Source organism: Colletotrichum godetiae (assembly GCF_030913485.1).
Source record: "Colletotrichum godetiae strain CBS 193.32 chromosome Unknown BDP55scaffold_3, whole genome shotgun sequence".
Lineage (NCBI taxonomy): Eukaryota > Fungi > Ascomycota > Sordariomycetes > Glomerellales > Glomerellaceae > Colletotrichum > Colletotrichum godetiae.
Genome location: NW_026851251.1, coordinates 1615893 through 1634064, shown reverse-complemented (window position 1 = coordinate 1634064; position 18172 = coordinate 1615893). Strand labels below are relative to the sequence as shown.

General features: G+C 53.5%; 3 protein-coding genes across 3 annotated transcripts; 2 read left to right on the top strand and 1 right to left on the bottom strand.

The window, feature by feature from the left end:
* Positions 1-3464: 3464 nt before the first annotated feature.
* BDP55DRAFT_216763 (acetyltransferase) lies at positions 3465-5367 on the top strand. The gene is made up of 4 exons (XM_060566043.1): positions 3465-3828; positions 3910-4259; positions 4411-4663; positions 4785-5367. Exons 2-4 carry the CDS (start codon positions 3955-3957, stop codon positions 5034-5036), a joined length of 810 nt encoding a protein of 269 aa, XP_060435871.1. The 5' UTR covers positions 3465-3828; positions 3910-3954; the 3' UTR covers positions 5037-5367.
* Positions 5368-5697: 330 nt separating this feature from the next.
* BDP55DRAFT_723713 (uncharacterized protein) lies at positions 5698-7245 on the bottom strand (the record flags this gene model as incomplete). The annotated part of the gene is made up of 2 exons (XM_060578784.1): positions 5698-6581; positions 7239-7245. 2 exons carry the CDS (start codon positions 7243-7245, stop codon positions 5698-5700), a joined length of 891 nt encoding a protein of 296 aa, XP_060435870.1.
* A 726-nt stretch (positions 7246-7971) lies between these two features.
* BDP55DRAFT_626767 (lon protease 2) lies at positions 7972-11146 on the top strand (the record flags this gene model as incomplete). The annotated part of the gene is made up of 4 exons (XM_060571668.1): positions 7972-8440; positions 8506-10604; positions 10679-10848; positions 11059-11146. 4 exons carry the CDS (start codon positions 7972-7974, stop codon positions 11144-11146), a joined length of 2826 nt encoding a protein of 941 aa, XP_060435869.1.
* Positions 11147-18172: the final 7026 nt, after the last annotated feature.

Below are 18172 nucleotides of genomic sequence, written 5' to 3'. Positions count from 1 at the left end.
CACCGAAATACGACGGAACGCGGGTCCAGACTCACAAGGTTGGGGGTTCTCTGCCAAATTTTGACACCTGTAAGGTGACAATGAAGGGCGATGTCTCTAAGTGGTGGCACCTTTATTTCTAACTGGGGTTTCCAATAATCTGAACGCAATTCAGATCATTTGGTGCTTTGATGATGACACTGAGGAGGAGCATGACATAAGTGCCTAACTGCTCACGATTTTGGTATACTCGTATGCGATGATTCTTCGCGAACTCATTTTGAATACTAGGCTGTTAGTCGAGACGCTTTCAAGCCGTAGAGGACTTGATTGCCTTCGGCCAAATTAGAGGAAGCCCTGGCAAGTATTCACCTAATAGTTTGAGATGAAGTCATTTGCAAGATAAAGAACCCCTGTTATAGTGAGCCACAGGGTCCGCCGGTGGATCCGAATGCACTTGTTGGACGTACAACTCGCTATGGGACTTGGTCCTTCGATAGTGTATCCGCAATCGTTATGGCTGCACGACCAGTGAACAAAATGCTCGATCGAGGACACTTTAATAAAATGACACATGTGGGCTTCGATATCACTCACTTAAAGGCGTCGACGAGTATCAATGGGCTTTGCAATAGGAGACTGGTCGACAGTAAACCGGAGCGATATCAAAGCTCGTCAGCAACGGATCGGAAAGATGAGAGGCAGTGTTGACAGACTCGGAGTGTTAGGAGTGTTATTGATGGAGACATTACTATTATCAATAAAAAGACACATTCATACACGCCCGAATACCATTTCATATCCACGTCGATTCTTGAGACAAGTAAAACTGGAAACCTACAGTCACGAGAAGAATGACAATCGTTTCCTATCAAAATTGCTTTACGAGGAAGATGAATGCAGCAGTGGAGTTTCTACCCGCGTCTGGTATGGCAAGTTGCATGCAGAGTCACGTCTCACCTCCACCAAACTTTCACCAGGGACAAGCAGAGTGGCCTAAGAAGGCGCTGTCTCGACACGTTGTCAGTTTCAATGCTGGACCAATGTCAATCAAGTCGATATGGGTGACTGAGCTCTCTTGAGTGTCATATTGTGTGCAAATTGATCTCCAGGGCAGCCTGCTGACATGATCTGAAGGGCTCACGGTCTTGAAAGTCACCTTGTTTCTGACAACAAAATACCCAGGTACCCAAGGTACGTCTCAAGTAAAGCCTTTAACGTGTGCATGTTTTCAGACCTGCCCGAGATACGACTTGCACTTCTTGCACGTTCTTACCCTCTCATCGTTGCTTCAAGACTGGGTTGGTTAGGCACGATGTGGTAATGGAGACGGGTAAGATCAATCCGCCCTTCCGCTCCAAACTGTCAAGTGCTATCTGAAGACATCTTGACACCAACAAGTCCGTTCAATGACAAACTCAACTCTACAACACCTCCTCTCGACTCCTCACGGATACCCACAAGAACAGCGTTGAAGATGGTCAACTCATTTCCATCAGCCTTCTTCAAACTTTGTATGTATCTCACAGCCTTCCGCCACAACTTTGTTCTTCAAAGCTAACTCGAATAAGGACTGCAAATAATCCAACAACTGATCTGAGTTTCCCATCGGTGAGAAACCCTCAGCCCCATCAACGAAAACCAGTCTCGCGGCACGTGAACTCCGAGAACAAGAGACACACGCGATCTGCCAACGATGGGCGCCGAGTGATACGAAGCAGTGCCCGACCAACGAAGCAACGGTTCAGCGATGCTCATTCCTCATACTTGGCAGAGCACTGCATATGCACCCCACGTGCGAAGGATGGCGCGGTAGTCAAGCTTGCTTATCGCATTACTCGTCACTGCATCTTCACCTCTTATCTCAGCAACATTCCTCGCCACTACCCACACAGCGCGAACGAGCAGAGCCTCCAAGACGCCAAGACTCTCCGCCTGACACTCACTGCAACTCATCCCACGCAGGTGTTTGTTGGGCCAAGCCTGGGAATGCCAGCTGATTCCAACCTTCCCAATGCTTCCCCTTTCCCAGGCTGGACCGGCCGTGGGACACGGAACCCGCCACAGGGTGCGGTGCATCCGGACACCGAGCCCCGGGAACGCCGTGGACCCTGGACGGAGCTGATAGGGATCAGTGGGACGCCTTGGCCGCATGAAGTACCACAACGTACTATGCCGTTATTGGCATGTCCAGCCGCCATCATTGGTCAGGTCTGGAAGTTATGTGACGGTTGATCCAAAGATACAGGCCACAGGCCACACTCAACTGACGATCTCTAGGATACCTGACCCAACGGCAGGATCTCACCAACCAGCCTTTTTCCCCCGCACACCGGCTGCCTTCCTCCATCTCCTTCGCGTGTCCCGTCACCAAGACATGCTCCAGTGAGGATAGGTCCCTCGCGCTGCGGCATCCGCTGATGCTCCTCAACCATTCAACCACGCTCTTATTAATTAGGCCGCTTCTACTCCGTACTCCATACAAAGATCATCCTCTGCGCTAGGTGGAGGCGAGCGGCGTTGGCTAGGACTGCATACCCGTACATACCTGGTTGGGATAGCCACCACCAGTCTCGATGCGGTACACGAACACATGCCCAAATCCCCACGACCAACGGCCGGACGTGATGCTTGAAAGCTGCAGCCCAGGTCACCCCAGCCCGCCTCCCCCTCATCAACGTTTACGCCGCCGTCCTCGTGCCACCCTCTATTACGGCATATCCTGATAGTTTGGATCCCATCAGCATGGTTCTGGTTAGTGTTGAGGCAAGCCAAGCCGGGTATCAAAGGTAAATTGCCCGCATACTGTCGGTGCAAGCAGCATGGCACGCCTTACTTTCCCCATCTGCTCCGTGTTGTGCGGGCATCGTTGATGGCCGATCCGCTGTTCTCGTCGTCTTCAGCTACTCGCCGTGCTCGCCCGTGTCTGAATCAACAAACATTGGAGAGAATCAAGTACCGCCACCGCAGAGTCTCACAGCTGCGTGTTGATCCAATGCCCTGTGCTTATCTTTCCGTACCTCCCCTCAACGTCCTACATCCCACAATTGCTACAGTCTCAAGGTCTCTCAGCTAGGTATCTGCAGTCCTTCCCGTGCAGGTGTTCCTTGACTCTCTCCACAGCCTCCACTCCCCCCATCATCCCGGCTTGTGGTCTCACTCTCACTCTCCCTCGCGCTCACTATCTCTCAGACTCCTACCTACCCCTAGTGTGTCTAGTGACACTCCCCCAGCTACATAACCCCCCAGCTCCTCTCCGCTCCTCACCTGGCCTATCTTCCGCTCCTCTCCTCTCCTCATCTTATCGTAACACGCTTTGGATAGGCTCTCACCAACAACACTGTTTGGCTTCCTACCAAGACAAAGATAAGGATCAAAGTCCTTTCTGCATCGAGCGTTCCTCGTCTCGAAGGCCCCAAGAATAGGGGGGCAGATCTCTGTACAAGATCACAGCCGCGAGCTGTGCTTTGCTGCTAGACTGCTACTCACTGGTCTCGACCAATATTCAATATCAGCACCCATTCAAATCGTCTCTCTCTCCACACGAAACTCTTTCAATCAGTCATCTGAGAATCTGCCTGACAGCATCCGCCCACCAAATCTTTTTGCCCGTTCATCGCATATCGTAAAGACATTGTTTTCTCCCGCGTCTTGCTGACGACGCCCATTCCTCCAACGTCGAACTTCAACAAGCCTACCTAGCCAAAGGACGTAACCCGTCAAAATCATTATTGATGTCGGTTGACCTTCGTACAAGCCTCAATTGCCTTCGCCATCCATCAAGGTTTATGCCCGTCTCGAGAACACAACTCTCGAGAGACCATACGGGTGATAGTATACAGAATTTAAGTACGTCGGGCTCACGCTCATCACTGACAATTGCAGCCAGAATGACAAAGCTATAATGGCGCTAACAAGCAAACCAAACAGATTCGTGAATAAGACAGGTTCTCCTGTCGAAAATTGAAGCCCGTCATGGAGCACGTAAGCAAAAGCGCCACCCTTGTCGAGCTCAAACGTTCTCTCGTGCCCCCGAAATGGGAAGATACCGTGCGTGTCATTGGCATGTCGGAGTGCAAGGAGGCCGGCCTCTCGCTGGCCCACGCCTTTGCTGCTGATGATCTTAGCCAGTATCTCCTCGACGCCGACGATATGGCAAGCCTATCGGCCGAGTCGAAGTGGAAGCTGCACGTCGACATCATGACCTACATCGCAGCCGCCCACTGTCTCAACGGTATTGTCACCACTATTGGCTCGGACTACGATGCTGTTGCTCTGTGGTGAGTTTTGTGTCTCAGTGTTTTCTGCTTCTCCCATTGGGGGGTCACGCTGCTAGGAGCCCACGACAACCCCAACCCCTCTTCTCCCGGGCCTTTCGTAGTCAAAAAAAGAAAAAGCAATGCTGGACTAACACTATACGGATCATAATAGGATGCCTCCTGGAAAGGACACTGACGGATGGTTGACCATCCTCCGCAGTGGGTTGTGGCGACTCTATTTCCAGCTATCCGTGGAAGCTAGACGTCGGTACTACGACGAGCTATTGCCTCTGCTGCATGACACCAAGCTGGAGGTCATGGGCGAGCGGGACAATGATTGCTACTACCTGGTCTACCTAGGGACCAAGCCCAACGCCCGGGGCAAGGGGTATGCGAGAAAGCTGCTCAACGACATGATTGAGAGGGTACGTTGAAGACCGTCACCTGTGTTCTCTTCACGCCCGTTGCGTCTGAGACTGAAAGACAAGATTTGGCCGTGAAACACCACTGTGTCGTGAAATAATCCGAAACTAACTCATGGAACAGGCCGACGCGGAAAACCGCGCCGTTTATCTCGAGTCCAGCTCTCTGTCCAACAACGAGTACTATCTCAAGTTTGGCTTCGAGTTCAAGCGCGAGATCCGGATGACGCGTGGAGACACACCCGTCAGCCTCTTCATCATGGTCCGCGAACCATGCGCGCACAAGATTGGGGGAGGCCAGACATACTCAACCGTGGTCTCCAGCAACGTCAAGCTACAAATCAATGCCGTGATAAAGGAGACGGTGCGGGTCTGAGTTGGCGGGTGCGCTGTCGAAGTTGTGAGCAACCCATATCCTTCCTTTCGACCTGGAAATGGCGATGTGATGTGTGTTTTGTCCGTTCTGTTTACCGTATCCGGAGGTGGTGTAGTGTTACTTGCCTCTCATGTGTTGACGATCCCTTCATCTATGGCGGCGGTCCTTGTGGGCATTGCTTGCCACTTGTGTCTCATGCTGACTACAGCTCGAGTTTCAACATTGACCTGAATGGGCGCGTCTGGTTCAACACCGGCGCTGATGCATGCGAAGCTTACTGTCCCTACCGCAGCGGCGATGGAACGGTGCCTTTGTCATTTTCTTTTTACGAATGTTTTTGGATTTCCTCCTTTTAGTTTGCTTGTAACTGCCGACTAGCTCTAGCCATTCATTAGAATACTGAACGGTTCACTCATTTCAATCATATCAATGGTTTGCGGTTCTTCCGCTAGTCCCACTTCCTTTTTCAGGCCTCAAATCGTGGCAGCATACTGACGTAGTTGCTGACAATTCGTTACTCAAACACCCCGATGAAATCTACCCTTGAGACTTTCCCCCTGCCCCCGGAACTTGTTCTCCCTGCCCAGCAAATACGCCAATTCTCTAACACTGGTCCGATCCGCATCCATTCTGGTTTCCGCACACTTTTCAACTTCCGCATCTAGTAGTCGAGGATAGCCCAAGTCTCGTCGTCGATGGTGGTGTAAATCAGACCCTGCGAGAGCAGCTCGTCCGCCGCCTCTAGCGTGGCCCGCATGGCTAGTCCCGCACCGCTTGAAATCTGGTTCAGGTGAACGCCCTCGTTGCCGCCGGGGGCATTGTTGATAAAGTTGAACATCTTTTGCGCGTTCGCCGAGACGCCCCTGAGCTTGGAAGCCTGCGCGGGGTTGCCGCCGCCCGCAGCCGCACCGCCGCCGGCGCCGTATCCGTCCCCTCCGTCGACGAACATGCCGTCCTCGCCTCCGCCTCCTCCTCCGGCACCGCCGTTCGCTGCGGGGCCGCTGCCGTCAGCGTTGAGGGGTCCCTTTGTGAAGTGCAGGTGGACGTAGGTGGCCTCGAGGAGGTGGTAATTGACCTCGTTGAAATCCGTCACCGGACGAATAAAGTGCGCGCCGACGTGCCGTTTTCCATTAAACGACTTCAACCGGCCCCAGACGCGGACGTGGCCCTCGATCTCGAGCTTCTCGTCGGCGTCGTCCTTTTTATCCGTGTCGACCCACTTCTTGACCTCGATGAGCCCCGTGCCGTCGTCGAGCTTGAGGGTGATGTTTGTGGGCTGGGGCGAGATTTGGCGGATCTGGGCGACAAAGGTGACCTGGGTGACGGTGGCGCCGTCGATTTTGAAGTCGGCGCCCGGGTAGGCTTCTTCGGCGTCGATGACTTGTTTGATTGTGACGGGGCGGAGGGATTCTTCGCTGTAGGCTTTTCCTCCGCCCCCGCCCTGGGAGTTGCCGGCACCGCCTTGGGAGCCGCCGTAGACGAAGCCGCCTGCGTCGTCACCGCCGCCTGCGCCGTAGGAGGTTTTTGTGAAGCCGCCGTATGAAGCTATTTGCGGGGGTGGGTGGTGGTCAGTTTGAGTAGCTTTTGAGGGAAGGGGGAATTGGGTTGGATGTACTCATTGTGTCTGTGGTATCGCTGACAAGGAAGTTTGTGTCGTTTTGTGTCGTAGGGATTCGCAGGTAGGCGGGGGTGAGGTTTTCTTGAGTAGAGGATGACGGGATGGTGGTGGTGGTAGGATATGTTGGGTGGTTTTGAACGGGAACGCGTCTTTTTGCCTGGCGACGCGACTGGGGGTTTAATTGATGTGCACGACGTGCAAAATGCCACCCGCTGCCCGCTGTGGAACGCTGGTGCCCCGCGTTGGGATGACTGGACGAAAGCTGAGGGTGGGGGGCTTTCACCTTGATGATGACATAAGCTTGCTCTGGTGGTCTATACTGGAGGGTACGTACCGGTTATCGGGAGCCGACTGACATCAGCTGTGGTTCTGTGGATTCGAGGTGCTCCAGTCGAGGTACCTTAGGTAAGTTTATACGGTGAGTGAATGAATGCCTTGCGTTACTTGGAAATTGGTGAGTAATCAATGAATATTGCGTACTAGGAGTTTGCGTGTTAATAAGTCTATGTGAGATGGGATGTATTGACATAAGTGAGTTGCAAGTGCACTGATGACATATCATTGAATAGTATGCAGGTATCAACATGTCATGATGTCCAAGTCTGCTAAACAATCTTCCCGACACAGGGCATGTCTCTACCTCCCACTCCCCATGTAGTAGGAGACAATACAACCCCTGCAGTGACTCTCCGAAGCTGCAAATCTGCGTCTAGGATGCACGGTAAAAAAAAATGCGAATCACATGGATCTCGAATGTCATAACACCTCAGGCCAACTGAGGTTCCATGAGATTCTCTCAGCGTTGGGTGACCGGTGTGGCGGTTGTCACTGCTCCGATTAGCCTCGGCTGACGGCGATTGCGGAGGGTCCCGCACCAACAGCGCCCCCACAACGGCTTCAACAGCGACTGGATCACTGGAGCTGGACCACCTGGAGGAAGTGACCCGACGCCTGGAGTGCCGCGACCAGGGAGCTTCTCCTCCTCTTTCTCGGGACTTTGGGGGTGGGCGAACGTTGACGCCGGCCGTTGCTTCTGACATCAACCATCCCAGCACCTCCAAACCCAAATTCCCCTTTCGCCTTCTAGTCTTCCATCTCCATTGTGACAACATCCCACCCACCAGAGCCACGCCATTGAACTAGCATTTTCTTTTGACTTCCACCGTATTTCCATTTCTTGAACTTGTCACTTGAAGCACCCATCTCACTATCCGATATACCCCCCCCATCGCCATCTTCACCGTCACCAGGCAAGGTGTACGTTAATCAACAAATCACCTCGCACATCACACGACATCACCAGAAACCGACGCCCACATGGCGCGATCTCAAACGAAAACCCTCCCGGTCATCCCCCTCGCCCGCGGCACCATCCTCCTGCCGGGCGTCGCACAGCGCATTCCTGTCACTGCCGCCCGTCCCGATATCCCCGCCCTCCTCGCCAACGTCTACACCCGCGCCGCCTCCGCCGCCCCGAACGAGCGCATCGATTCCGTCCCCATCGCCTGCATCCCCGTCTCCTCCCCCTTCGTCGGCCCCAATGGCCAACTCCTCATCCAGGATGCCGACCAGATGGACGAATCCCTCATCAAGGAGGTTGACCCGGGCACCGCTCGCAAGTCCGATCTCTACAATTATGGCGTAGCCGCCCGCATCACAGGCATCGAGGGCAGGGGGACTGCCGAGTTTGCTCTGCGTGTGGAGGGCGTTGCAAGAGTTCGGGTTGAGAAGGTCACGCAGGAGAGGCCGCACTTTGAGGCCAAGGTCAAGTACTTCTACGATGAAGGTCAGCCCGTCCCCTCTCTCCCCGAAACGCAATAAACCGCGCGCAATCGCTAACGCTTTGCGCAGTCACGACGGATGCTCAGATGCAGGAACTCTTTTCCCTCCTCAAACTTCGATCCCGAGAACTCGTAACGATTCTTCGCATATCCGCACTCCTCCCCAGAAGCCCAGACAGTCCCGGCGGCCTGTCTCCTCTGTTGACGAGGAGACTCGAAATGTTCATCAACAAGAAGGAGCTCAAGGACGCCGGTCAACTAGCCGACTTCATGGCCAACATTGTTGAGGCTTCATACGAGGAGAAACTGGAAGTGCTAGCGGCCCTCGACGTTAAGGTTCGCCTTGCAAAGGTCATTGAGCTCCTTGACCGACAGGTCAGCGGGATCAAGAACAACTTTAAAATCACCACCTTCACCAGCGTGCCCGTGCAGTTCCTTGACAAGATCAACGATAAGACATCACGCCGTGTCGGCCCCAACGGTGCTCCGCTGCCGCCCAACACCATGTTTCCTCCAGGCCCGAACGGCGTCATGGGCCCAGGCCAAGATGACGACCAGGAGCCCAATGAGCTGGAAGAACTCAAGAAGAAACTGGACAAGGCCCAGCTCCCGCCCGAACCCGCGAAGATGGCGCAACGGGAGTTGAGGAGGCTGAAGAAGATGATGCCGGGTAACCAAGAATACCAGGTCACTCGCACTTGGCTGGATGTGCTCTCAGAAATTCCGTGGACTGCTACCACGGATGACAGACTGGGTCCCGACACGCTCGCGAGAGCTCGCAAGCAGTTGGATGAGGACCATTACGGCCTTGACAAGGTCAAGAAGCGATTGGTTGAGTACCTGGCCGTGCTGAGGCTCAAGCAGTCAATCAACGACGATGTCGAGGAGCAGATCAAGCAAGCGGAGGCGGAAGCGGCTCCTCCGGCGGAACCTGAGAAGGCTGAGAAGGAAGAGGACGCTGAGAAAGCGAAGAAGGAGGAGGCCAATGCCGAGTTGGAGGAGCGCGCGAAGATGGCCAACACCAAGATTGAGGTTCTACGGTCGAAGCGGATGGTGGACCGGTCGCCCATCATGCTTCTGGCTGGCCCTCCTGGTGTTGGCAAGACTAGTTTGGCAAGATCTGTCGCCATGGCACTGGGCAGGAAATTCCACCGAATTTCGCTTGGTGGTGTTAGAGACGAAGCTGAGATTCGTGGTCACCGACGAACGTACGTGGCGGCCATGCCTGGTCTGATTGTTCAGGGGTTGAGAAAGGTCGGCGTGGCAAACCCTGTCTTCCTTCTCGATGAGATTGACAAGTTGGGCATGTCCAATGTCCACGGTGACCCGTCCGCAGCTATGCTCGAGGTCTTGGACCCCGAGCAGAACAACTCATTCACGGATCACTACGTCGGCCTGCCCATCGACTTGAGCAAGGTGCTGTTCATCGCCACAGCCAACAGCCTGGACACCATTCCAGCCCCTCTCCTTGACAGAATGGAAACAATCTATCTGCCGGGATACACAACCCTTGAGAAACGCCACATTGCCATGCAGCACCTCGTGCCCAAGCAAATCCGGGTCAACGGACTTTCGGACGACCAGGTCAACTTTGACAAGGAAGTCGTGTCCAAGATCATCGAGTCATACACCCGTGAATCAGGAGTTCGCAACCTGGAGCGCGAGATTGGCTCTGTCTGTCGTGCCAAGGCTGTCGAATTCGCCGAGGCCAAGGACGGAGGACAGCTCGGGACTTACAAGTCACAACTCACAGTAGACGATATCGAAGAAATCTTGGGCATCGAGAAGTTCGAGGAGGAAATTGCCGAGAAAACAAGCAAGCCGGGTATCGTCACCGGGCTGGTGGCGTACAGTTCGGGCGGCAACGGTAGCATTCTCTTTATTGAGGTTGCTGACATGCCTGGAAACGGCAGCTTGCAGCTTACCGGTAAGCTGGGAGACGTGTTGAAGGAGAGTGTTGAGGTCGCTCTGTCCTGGGTCAAGGCGCACGCGTACGAGCTGGGTCTGACGTCGGAACCGGCCGCGAACATTATGAAGGAGCGGAGCATCCATGTCCATTGCCCTTCGGGCTCGATCCCCAAAGACGGTCCCAGCAGTGGTATGGCGCAGGCCATTGCTCTCATTTCTCTATTCTCCGGCAAGCCTGTGCCTCCTACAATGGCCATGACGGTATGTCTTTCCTGAGTGACGATGTGTATGACCAGCGGAAAACCGGTACACTAACACAACATTTCGTACTACAGGGCGAGATATCCTTGCGGGGCCGTGTGACTGCCGTCGGAGGCATCAAGGAGAAGCTCATTGGCGCCCTCCGAGCTGGTGTCAAGACGGTGCTACTTCCCGCGCAGAATCGCAAGGATGTGAAAGATCTCCCCCAGGAGGTCAAGGACGGCTTGGAGATCCTCCACGTCAAGTAAGTCTCCTCCGACCCCCTCTCCCAAGTGTCTTGCGTTTCTGTGTTTCTCTCGCTTCCTGAAGTCGTACCACCCTCTCACCGACCGCCCCTTTTCCTACTGGCGCCGTGCTCCCGACGCCGTGATACCTTTGCCTGCCGCTTTGACCCCTGGTCCTGGAACCGTTCTTCACAATGTGCCGTGTGACTGACCTTTTTGTCCTACTCTAGTCATGTCTGGGAGGCCATCCGACTCGTCTGGCCTGATTCCCAGTGGCCTGGCGCGGAGCCCTACCCTCCCATCGAGAGCCGATTGTAGATCGGTAAAAAGAAAAGGGACGGAGGGGTGTATGCGATGCTTCATGAAGACCATGCACACTGCCAACACTCCCTTGTTTTGTATTACTCAACATCATCACCACTACTATCATTTCGGACCGAGCCAACCTCTTCTGCCAACAACTGAGACTGTATGTAACGAAAGGGAAGGGAAGCGGCATTGCGCACATTGGGGGAGGGGGAGTAGTAATATGGCCATCCGGTTTCGTTTCGGCGTTTTTAAAGGTGTCTCGGGTCGTCGCGGGACGGGCGTCCAAGACATGTGATTTTGTCATCCGCCCGCGACGTGTGTTGTGTTTGTTTATAATGCGTGTTGCAAAAGGAGAATGCTACGTGTACATGTTTCTTCTTGGATCGGTTCATAGGCTTTTACAATGGCATTCATTTTCAGAGACTTGAGTAATTCGTTGGTACTTCTTTGCAGCGCGTCACGTTGTAGTTGAACTAGCTCCACGAAACCGTATGCCAATGTTCGGGTGAAGTCCTTTTGCTCCTTTTGCCCCTTTTGCTCTTCCACGATGCTTAGTGACGGGGTGTGAGTATGTTTCTGAACGGGTTACTAGACTGATTTATGCCAGGTCTGCCTATCTATGGAAAGTTGGAGTAGAGACATGTACCTCGGGCAGAGATGAAATGAACTCTTCACTTCTCTCTCCAGAGCCTGCAGCATCGACGAAACACCCATTTGAGGCCATGTTCCAGATACAGTGCTCGTCCGCTATAGCTATTGCAGTGTAATGTGTTTCCCGTTTTATGGTCCTTTCGAGGTTTGGGTGAGAATTGAGAAATATGTTCATTTCGGAAGAGATGGTGGCAGAGAAAAGAGAAAGTACAGCTCGACTTTACATTTTTAGCGATGCTGGCTATTTGTGAGAAGGACGATGTCGCGAGGTGTGTCTTCGACAACTCATGATATTCACGTTCGAAGTTTGGCGTTGCTACAAACATAATAAAATATGTCATTCAGGTACGTTAAGGCAGATGAAACTTGCAAAAATAAAGGGGAATGTGGGAAAAGAAAAGATTTCAAGCCTTATGTTTTCCCACTTTCTAGACTTCCAAATTGTTTGGTAAACTATCCATATAGATAGATATGTAGTCCCTCACGTTCCAGGCAGGGACAGAACAAATAGTCTTCTTATCCTACGTCTCCCGCGTCCCACTTCCCGCTTCCATTCGGAGGAAAGTATGGTTTTCCCAAGTAGCGTTCGAGATTGAATTTGCATGCCGGGCCCCGTCTGGGTTTGGGATGGGTTCCTCTCCCCCTTTCCCCTTTCTTTTACCGCGTAAACAGGACGCGGCTGCGGCTGCCCGCATATTTCGAAATGCTGCCGGTCGGGACTTTGGGTACTCCAGGCAAAGCCAATGAGGAAGGGGTATGGATCGCAACAGGCCAGTCTCCTTGGGTATTCTTCCCAGAGATACTCCGTCACCCCCCCCCCCCCCCCCCCCCCCCCCATCTCCCGTAAAAGACTGCGGCCAAGCTTTGCTGCTGAAGAAGTTTGGAGCGGACGGCGGGGGGGTAAGGCAAGTGAAAGGGGGTGAGAGGATATCACGCAGAAGAGGCTGCTGAGAGATGAGCAGGTGAGGATACCAGTGAGCGGCCTCGAGACAGACGCCAACAGTAGACGACTACATCTTTACTCTTTTTCTCGTTCCATCACTTTAGACGATCCTGTCAAACATTTTCCAACACCACTGGTGAGGCCTCTTTCGACAGAAACCACGCCCCTGACGACGTAGTGTTGAGGAATGACGGCCACCATCACGGGTGGCCTGATCCGTGTAAGCCCCGACGGACAAGTCCAGCTGTCACGAACAGAAGCCAAGGTAGAGCAAAGGGGAAATAGCCGGCCGGCTGGTTGTTATTCGTGACAGCGCCCGTTTACTCCCTCAACTTAGAACTGCGAGTACACACAAGCGTATACAGCGTACCGGGCCCCCGCTTCTCCCTTCTTCACTCTTTCACTCCCCTCTCGCTCTGTACTCTGTACTTTACATTGTCTGTACCCTCGTTCGTGTGCCACAGCATGACGGAGAATCTACTGGGACTCGATTAGCGAAATCTACTTGTTCCACGGTAGCATTATCACCCTTCGTTGCACGAAGAGAAAAGAAAAAAGCAAGGCGGGGTGGGAGCGATTGGGGGGGACTATGTGCTACGGAGATTTTCCACTTTCCTCCTTGGCCGCCTCCCCCCCTCGCTCGGCCTTCCCCGTTTCTTTCCCATGTGTAGAATCTGCCCTTTGCATTGTCGTGCTACCCATGCCGTCGTAGAGGTGTATTGACGATAGTATGGGGAGTGGAGAGGCCCGAGAGAGAGAGGGAGGGAGTTGAGAAAACTCTCCGGCACGGTGGCTTCCCGGTAGAAAGGGTGTGAAGACAAGAGCAATCTGAGGGCAGACTTAAAAAGTTCCATTTCAATACTTCCAGGCTTTGAGACCATCGCCATACCTGTATGGTCCGAAATCTGCATGGTGGTTGTTAGCGGAGGAAAGGAAGCTCGTATTAGCATGGACTCTTGGGGATGTCAATGTGTAAGAAACCCACATCTTGCGTTCAGCTAAGTCGACTACAGGCGTCAATAAGCTTAGCCGTCATCGCAAACCTAGAGGAGTGATTGTCAAGAGCGTGCGTGTTGGGTATGTGCATTATACTCCGAGCCGTGAGGCCGTACCAGTAGACGCCAGTCGTGCACCTGAGCTGGGTTCGCATCGCTAGGTCTGGAACTATTGGAGATAATCAACGGGTCCGGGTGACGGCCGGGAGCAGCCTCGCGCCGTTGCAGTCGGAATTTTTGATCACAAAATATTCCACCCCTCCAGTCTCCTATTCTCCGAAGACTTTCGGATTCCGGGAAAAGAATGATCTAGGTCAGATCGCGCGGCACACGGGCCCTCGGAGACACTGGAATTCTATCATCAAAACGGCTCTCTCTCGGGTTCTATGACGAGGCTTCAACATTCAGGAACAGCTCGAGCACTCGGGCGTTTCTTGATATCCAGCCGGGCGGCTCAATAGTTCTGCCATCGCCCCGCCACCCGCTCGGGCTAGCAGGAAAGTCTTTCGTCGTGGCTGAAGTATGTAATTTTGACGACCAGTTGAGCTGGCTGAGCCATCTTGACTAATCAAGGTAGTGTCATGCTTTGGCTCGACGGCTGCCATCTGCCATTGCGCGTCTGCTCGGACACTAACAGGAACGGTGGCGGCAGATCTTGAGGCGGTTATATCAAACTCCCGGAGCCATGTGGTAGCGAGCAACTAAACAGGTCGTTTTTTGGTACCGCACTTCTCTACTTTGCGCTCTTCTTTTTCCAACTCTGACATCGTCTTTAACCATGGAATTTACGGGTCATTTAGAAGTAATTCACAGTCAGTTAGTTTGGCTATCGTGCGGAACCTCAGCCTCGTCGGCAGGTACCGATGCGATGACGTCGAAGCCGGGCGCCGGTGCACCGAGGCTGCACAGCGATTGTCTCCTAATTTATCGGTCATGGACTCTTGGGGGTGGGTTCGATGGAGAGGCCGTTGGTTGGCACGGTTGGGTATCAAGCAATGCCAGATGAAGATGACCTGATGTATCCAGCCACCGTGGCCACGTTGCCAAAATGCCTCGAATCGTCAAAATCATTGCTCAGTTGAGATCTTGTCCGATGCGGTTCGCCGACAGGGTTTGCCAATGAGATCAACACGGAGCCCAGCCGGCTTCCACTCAGCATCTCCGTTACCAAGACCCTTGCAAACTAAGGCGTAATTCAGCGCAGACCGACTCGAGGCCACTACAATCGCGAGGATCCAAGGAAATGATCAGGATCGTTCCGGACGCCCTCGACAGTCCATCCGTCTCAGAGAAACTGCCATATGCGTGCGTATTGCGTGGTGATTTGGTCTCGATAGCTTGCCTACGTCGCATTGACCGCCCGGTATGGGAAATCGTCTTCGCGACAGATGGTGCTTCAAGATGTTGGCAGCTAGGTTTCCGACTGCCGTGCAGCCGCGAGACCCACGAGTCTTCGTATATCCGTGGCAGCTCAAGATCCTTTGGCAATCCATCCACTCCCCATTTTGGTCCGATGTGGTAACCTTGCGAACGATCATGAGGGGATCGCTCGACCGAATGGGGCGCGTCATTTTGTTCTGCCAGGGAATGGGATGAACCTGAAGAGGGGTAAGCATGGTAGCAGGGCGCCAATGCCAACCAGCCGGGTTGTAAATATCTACTTGCTCTGTATGGATACAAGCAGCCCAAGTGCAGAGAACTCAAGAGCTTTCCTTGCAGCGGGCGGGCGCTATTGCCAGTTGAGCATGCATGTTGTACGGAGTACAGGTACTCTGAGAGCCAGGGTGGCCCCGAGTAAGTCTCGTCTGCAAGCACATCCAACGCGGCTCGGGTGAATCTGCGGCGTCAGACAAGGGTTTAAAGGTTCGTCTGATGTCTGTCAGGACTGGATATTTCCTTCCCGCTGGTCCCTTGGCCGGCCACAATTGTAACCAGCTCATCAGAATTCAGATGCGCATGTCAGGTCGGTGGAGCCGTCACAAGCATTCGTAACATCCCCACCGCCAATGCGCGCGCGCGGGGGATGATAATCACCGACTAGACAGTGCTGAGCGCAGAGACTGAGAGGGGGATTCTTGCCAGTGGCATTCGAGCCATAGTCATGCTAGCTCGTACGGTCCACGGATAGGAACTGTATTGGTATGGTGACTCGGCGAGCCGTTCGTGGCCGGGTATGGATAGTGTAGGACCACGAAAAACTAGTCTGCGAAGCAAAGGCTTCCTGGCCCAGTCTAGACGCTGGTGAAGTCGGATGTGCGTCATGTTCCTCTCCGGACCCCAGCATCATGTTGCGATTTGCCCACCCTCATTGGCAAAATGGATATTCCTGGTCTCTCGCTCGGTCTGTGCAGTATCTCATCTCCCAAAATAAAAAAAATAAAAACAATAGGCGTCAGGCTCAACAGGCCTCGAAGCACATCAATTGCTTGTCTCCACGAAGGCGACGTATCCGTAGAAAATCTGGCGATGCGGGAGCTCGTGGCAGGCCGCAGTCCTGGGATTTCGGCGCAACCGTTTTCGATGCAACATCAACTGACACAGATGAGGTGCTTTGGCGTCTGATAAGCGCGCTTTTGGTCCGAACCCCACGAGTCCATCAATCTGAAGTTTTCGGAGAGTTCGTCGTGGATAGGCCTTAGTGCAGGCAATTAACGGTCTCCCCGAGCATCCATGACGACGTGGGGCCCGTTCCGAACGCACCACCGCCTCTGAGCCTCAGTCCACAACCTTGAAGCAATAGCTTGACATCAGGGATATCGTGTCCTTTGGAGCTTTAGGAACTATCGCACTGTAATCACCTGCGCGTAGGATGAACGATTCGGCCTTGTAGCTCCAAGATAACTCACTCTCCTTGGCCGCGAGCCATCATGTGACGTGCGTTCCATGAGAAGTCAGTTGACCGCCTCCCGCAGACAGTCCCGGGTATTATCACCAGGGTGAGATCAGATATAGGGGCCCGGGTCTGAGGATTCCGCTGCAGGACAGCAAGCATGAAGATCGGCCCAAACCTCCCTGTGTGCTGTAGCGACACGGGGCCATTCGGTATCAACCTCCCCTACGCAGTCCTTGTCACTCAATTTTAAATTCGTCCCATCTTCTCAGCCAACCAAGATGACAGGGATGTCACCGCAAACCTAAATGAGGCTCACCCCCCAAGCATTCCGAAGTAGGTACTAGGCACACCTGCCAGTGGGTAAGTACGAATACCTAGAGCTTCAAGTCGCCAATCATGGTATTTGTACTAAGGCGACTAGCGCCTTCGAGTTCTCTCGAGTCCCGTATCGTCAGGACGGATGGTGATTTCGCAACTGATATTGGCGTCTCCGTCAGAACTAGTGCATCTCGTCTTCGGCGCTCGCAATGGGGCGGCGGGGCAGCTTCGGGCGATCTGCATGGTGATACGGCAGGCAAGCTGGGCCTTACGGAGTAGTGTAGGTATGAACCTGTCCCTATTCCCAGCTGGCCGGTACTGGTAGCTGATTAGGCGAAGGCCCTTTTCGGTAGCGTCGCCCGCAAGTGTGGTTGTATTGGCTTCTGTATCCATAATACAACAACCTCAGGGTCGCTGCATGGACCCTCTTGTTGAGCCTTTTGAGAGCGAGACCGTAACAAATAATGTTACAGCGACCGCCACCAGGTCGTTGAAGGTTCCATTGTCGAATATATCCCATACTCTTATTGTACGGACACGGATCTTGTGTAGCACTCCATTGCTGGTAGTCCTGCGTCCACTATTGAACCGCCCTGGAACCGTGGCGCTAGGAACGTCTGATCTGAATAATAGGATGACCAGGTATTTCATCGTTTTCCAGGTTCAGACGGTCCATGGGACGCGAAAAATTCTCCGGCTGGTGCGTCAAGGCTGCGCATGAATCTTACTCATATGACGCTTTCCCTGATCGCGTGGAGAGGTAGGGACTCTTAGCTGCGAGGGATCACAGAGAGGTCCGTGATGAGAAGAAGATATTCCCCGTGTGAGCGTCGCGCCTCCATCATGCATGAGGTCGGGCCTACCCACTACGGTGCATTGTTTTCTGTCAGGTTTGAGCTGTACGGATATCGGAATGGGTTAATGAAGTAAGCTTCAACTGGGCGGTACGGGTACATAGGGAAGGGGAGTGTACAAGAAGGTCAAAACAAGAGGGGAAAAAACAACGCAGGTCACGCTGGAGAACAAAACCTGACAAGGCGACAGCCCTGGTCAATTGCTTGACTCGAGCGAATGGCGGTCAACCGAGGAGACAGTATCTTCAAGACGGCAACATCGCTGGCGATGTTGCCATTTCTCGGACGCGTTGCATCAAGTTTTGCAACTCAAGTTGCCGGTCTTGAGCACCACCGACCTCAATCTTCGCAGAAATGACCTCAACGCTGATTGCATATCAAAGAGCATGAAAGTAGCTAGAATTTGATGCATTCCTAGCATCCCTGACGCTGGTGGGGTTT

Bases quoted from the DNA above. Each gene is read 5' to 3' on its own strand.
- BDP55DRAFT_216763 (XM_060566043.1), top strand. From the start codon at position 3,955: ATGGAGCACGTAAGCAAAAGCGCCACCCTTGTCGAGCTCAAACGTTCT. The intron at 4,260-4,410 runs GTGAGTTTTGTG...GGATCATAATAG, and splicing joins TACGATGCTGTTGCTCTGTG to GATGCCTCCTGGAAAGGACA. The intron at 4,664-4,784 runs GTACGTTGAAGA...CTCATGGAACAG, and splicing joins TCAACGACATGATTGAGAGG to GCCGACGCGGAAAACCGCGC.